The sequence below is a fragment of the Electrophorus electricus genome, chromosome 3, assembly GCF_041902795.1.
Source record: "Electrophorus electricus isolate QZ-2024a chromosome 3, ASM4190279v1, whole genome shotgun sequence".
NCBI lineage: Eukaryota > Metazoa > Chordata > Actinopteri > Gymnotiformes > Gymnotidae > Electrophorus > Electrophorus electricus.
The window spans coordinates 27,176,991-27,181,990 of NC_137499.1; the positions used below are offsets into that span (position 1 = coordinate 27,176,991).

Genomic DNA, 5,000 nt, shown 5'->3' on the forward strand with positions numbered 1-5,000 from the left:
GTATGTAAGCCACCCCCCAAACACATACACACACCCTTTTCATTTTTTTAAGGTGAATTTTCAGGGTATGGTGGTAATGGATTAACATATTTAACTACATACATAACATGTAAATATAATTTTCTAAACATATCTTAAGCACAAGTGCTAAGTTCACTATAACTAAAAATGTCCGGACCATTTGGTTGGTGTACTTTGTATGGATTACAAAGTAATCTGTTCCTCAATGTTTTCCTACATTGTCATGACACTTTTGTCCTGAATATTATATCTATATTATTATCTATAACCACACGCACACACTCACGTGTGCAGGGGGCAGAGGGCGGGTCCAGCGGTGTCCTGAAGTGCTCTTCCTCACACATGCACAGCACCGATCCCTCCTCCTCAGCCACGCTGTGGGCGGGGCACGGGAAGCACTCCTGCTGCCGTGACGACGTCTTGTAGGTGCGCCTGGGACAGGCTGCGAAAGGGAGCGGAAAGGAGGCACGCTGGGTTACTCTCCTGGGAAACGACCGGCATCGCTGAAAACAGGGCACCGACAACCACCGCACACAACACTGAGTTTTCCAACCGTGTCCAAACCGTTTTGAAACATCGGCTCCCTCTTTTCCAAAGAGATCTCCTTCATACCCCAAAGCAACCCCCCCACAACAAAACAGCATACCCTGGACAACAGTTTGTCACACACAACAGGCCCACTCCACTCGCTAACAAGACAGATAACACTGTAATTGTACTTCTATGGGCATGATAACTAAAGATATATAAACACTTCACAGGATTAGGCTGATGTTAGTGTCGTTATATATCCCTGCACCAGAGCCTGGGAAAACACAAGGCAATGAGATTAGTAATGAGATTACAAGCAGGAGACGAAAACAAAGTAATTAAGATATTAAGAGCACTTAAAGTACTGGCGATATCATAGAGCACTGGGTCACCAATGGGGTTTGTAAAGAGGATTCCCTCCACGATGATGTGTTCAGACGATGTGTGGACCTTCACGTCGCCGTCTCTGCGTCTCTCTCTCTCTCTCTCTCTCTCTCATATCTAAGTGGGCTAAACTAGCCGATGATTAGTCTTATCGCCCTACATTCCAGCGTGTTCACCTTCAACCACGTTCGCCCGCGCTGAAAAGTCTAAAGCTGTAAACTTTTATTCCAGACAGCTTTGGGTTGTAAAGCACCGAAGGTTTGGAGATGAGTGGCCGTGTACATCAGAGGCCTCGTCGTCTAGTCACGGGCCAGTCTCTCTGCGTGGTATCTTCCTGCTCAGAGCTGACATCATACTGGACAGCATTTGGCCAGCGGATGTTAAAGACTAACGGTGTGTGTACTGCATAACCGCCGCCACAAAGACCACCGCTGCATGTTCTCGTGCAAAGGGCGTGGAGCCAACGTGCCTCGAGCCAGTGCACACGCGAGCGCCAGGTCACATTCACACTGTGTAAAAAAATATCCACGGCTTTACCGCGTGTTCAGTCATCACCTGGCGCTGCAAAATGGAATAAATCAGCATGGTGGGGGGGGCTCCTAGCTCAGCTCCGCCCACACCGAAAGGCCCCGTCCCAGGTGGGAGGGCACCGTAACGCCAACAGGTGGCTTCCATAAGCCTTTCTCTAAGGACGACATCAAAGCAACAAAGCACATCTGCCCAACCTGTGCCCGAAACATGCCATCGCAAACAATTAGCACAGCCAAAGCACTTTCTGGACGCGCCGCACCAGGCCGGGCCGTACAGACAAGCCAGCTGGCCACCCGCTGATCAATTTGTCTTGTCTGCCGTTTATCTAGGGCTGATTAAAGACGTGCGCACAGGAGTGGGGTTAATACCCCCCTCCAGGTGCGCTAATACAGATATAGCGCTCATCCAAGCCGGCGCTCCGGGGCAGAAGGGAGATGCCAAGGAGGAGACAGGGAGACGCCTGCCAGGAGGCAGACGGCATGGCGTCAGGGGAACGCAAAGCAGGTGCCACTTTTATTAATAAGCACGCCAGCATTTTGACCAGACGGCGGCCATTATCGCCTTTACAACCAGGAGCCGCCCGAGGGGAGGGGGCGTCCACCGAGACCGGCAGGGAACGAGCAAACAGGAAACCGGGCATCTGGGAGGCGGGGCGGGGTGGGACACGCCTCAGAAGCAATATTTATAGTTCTGTGATGAGATTCAGGGGCCTTTCTTTGAAATGAAATTTCACGGAGGGTCGTCTCTTAAAAACCGTTCCCTCTCCTCACACACATCAATAAACCACAAAGCACTTAATACAGTAAACGTGAACAGTGAATAGTTTCACGGCACTTGTGACAGAAGGTATTAATGAATATTAATAAGCTTTAAAAGAAGGTTTGCTTAGCGACCAAACTAAACGGCCTTCATTATTCGAAGCCGTAATTCCGCACCGTCGTATTTCCAAATGTCAGGCTAGATTTGCAGGAGCTGGTGGGAAATCAATAATTCATGCCACCACATTCAGATCACTGGCTTTATGCTGCTAATTCTAATTGACGGACGGCGCGTTAATAAATGGAGTACATCCATGTTAATGGTTGAGGGAAAGATCTGTTTGAAAGGTTCTGTCGATCACACAGTGTGAGGACCAAGTTCAGTGGCCGAGGTCACGGTGGGCACCATTTGAGCCCAATCAGAGTTTTACTGTCAGTCTGTCTGAAACAAACACACACACACACACACACACTCCTCATTCAGTCGACAGCTTCACATTCACAGATGCTAAGATAAATAGGACATCCTATAACTGCTCTGACCTATTTTTTTTCCCAGGAAAAATGGTGTCAGTGTGTTCTGTACCTGACCTACAAAGCCCATATAACAACTGCCGCACCGAGACTGCAAACGCCTCCCTCGTTGGCGAAGTAATAACCCGATTGAACTCTCTGATGTCGTAAGGGTGTATTACATCATCAGCGTCAGAGGCCTGTAACAGTCAGCAGTGTATAAATCTTGGGGATCGGCGGTGAACGTACCGTCCCATAAAGCATAAAGAGTTATTAAACCAGACGGAGAGGGTAAGTACAGGCCCGGGGGAGCACGCTGTTCAACACAGTCATTTCCGTTACGTGTCCATCTCTCATTTTTTTCCCCTTCACTCGTTCTCACTCCACCTCACGACTCAATAATTGTTTTCGGCATCTCCTCCTCTCTCATCTCTCCCACATCCTTCACTCTTCTCCGTTCACCCTTCCTCCTTCCACTTGCTCCAACGAGCTCGTCTGGGGAAAAGTCTGGAATTTTGCGATTTTACACCCAAGTCATCACAGCTCGGCGGAACAGGGTGGGGCCGGTCCTAAATCAGAGCTGAGCGGCGCGCGTGACAAACATCAAGGCGTATACAAATCTCAAATTACCTACTGTGCTGTAGTTCAGTGAAGCAGAACGACGGCATCTATATGGATGTGACGGACAATGACACTACGGGCACAATCACGGGGGTGGGGTGGGGTGGGGGCGGCCTCGCGCTCCTCTACTCCTCTTCCTCCGTAGCTAATCGATCCACATCCACGATGCGCTTTGATTAAAGCCATCGGGACGACGTGAGCGAGCCTGGCCCGTCTCGCAGAGGGTCAGCTCTCTTTTGTCTCCTCCATCAGCTCCGGGTCTGCTCCCACATCCATGGCTCCATTCACTCGTCTCGCAGTTTCTCCCAAGAGACCTCTCGGTGGTCCTCTTTGAAGAACAACGCAGTCCCTCTGTAGCCTTTTCAGGAGACCTCAGGATCTCTGTCTCTGTCTTCCTCTCTATCTGTCTCACTTTCTCTCTGTCCATCTTTTTTTTTCTCTCTCTCTCACAAACCGTGCTTTCGTGTCTATGCCCCACCGATGCCCACTCACAGGGACCACTGCCACATTAGGTCGCCGCACTCCGTGGCTGTGAGGATGGAACATGACATCATCAGAAGGGGCCCAGCAGCCCACCTTGGGGCTCCGCTTGCCTTCTGTCCTCTCTGATGGATGGCTTCCATTTAGCAGAGGTGCGGGGCGATTTGTTCACGTCCACGGCCACGGCTCCCTACCCAGCCAGCCCTGGCGTCCAGGCTCCAGGGTCAGCCCCTAGCCAATCAGATTTCAGCTGTGTAACAGCAGTGCCTGGTGGTCCAACAGGGCACGACGGGGATGTGCTCAGTGTGCGTACACACGCACACACACGCGCACACACACACGCGCGCGCGCGCATGTGTGTGTGTGTGTGTGTGTGTGTGTGTGTGTGTCTCACCCTCTCTCTTTCTCAAAGACAGATTGCGAGTTGGGCAGTATTACATGTTCATAGTGCAGTGACTACAGAGATGCTGTCTTTTGAACTTGCCCTGTTGGGTCACAGGCTTTACAGTTCATAGCCTGCATTCCTTCCCTCACACATACACACACACCCCCAAGTGCATGCATGCATGCACACACACACACACACACACACACAAACACACACACACACACACACAGAAAGGGGGGAAAAAGAACAATCTAGAAAGAGAACAAACTATCTTAAAGACTCGCTCGTGTGTGTTATTGAGACCTGTGCTGATCGAACTCGGCTCATGGAGGCTTGCTCTGAGACCTCCATTACTGGCCTGCTGAAATGGGAACATCTCCAGTGGGCTTGACAGAGGAACCTGTGTGTCACAGAGGCAGAATCCCTGCAGACCTAATCTGAGCGTGCTGACTACCAAACCTGCTCTACCTGCCTGCCCTCATTATACACAGAGAGAGAGAGAGTTCACGATAAATATTATTAATCAAATATATAAATATATATAAATCAATTAGATGCCTATTGTAGAACACCACCTCCCCTGAGTTTCCAAATTGCAGTAATAAAAGCTGTCCTGTTTCTAGGGAGAGAATAATGGGCTAATTACGCAAGCAGCAAGATCTGTGGCATCTCACATCCTGAGGGAAAGCAAACAATATTTCTTTTTGCCCATATTATTGATAATAATAATAATAATAATAAATAATAATAATTGTTAAATAATTATTTTGTAA

The 5,000-nt window shown here is 49.4% G+C and overlaps 1 protein-coding gene across 2 annotated transcripts in view; it reads right to left on the bottom strand.

The window, feature by feature from the left end:
* The window catches only part of epha10 (EPH receptor A10), a 108,079-nt gene that overhangs the window by 37,325 nt on the left and 65,754 nt on the right, over window positions 1-5,000 (bottom strand). For both annotated transcript variants that reach the window (XM_035531757.2, XM_081710876.1), the window contains one exon: window positions 308-463. In XM_035531757.2, the coding sequence (XP_035387650.2) occupies window positions 308-463 (156 nt within the window). The remainder of the gene's footprint in view (window positions 1-307; window positions 464-5,000) is intronic.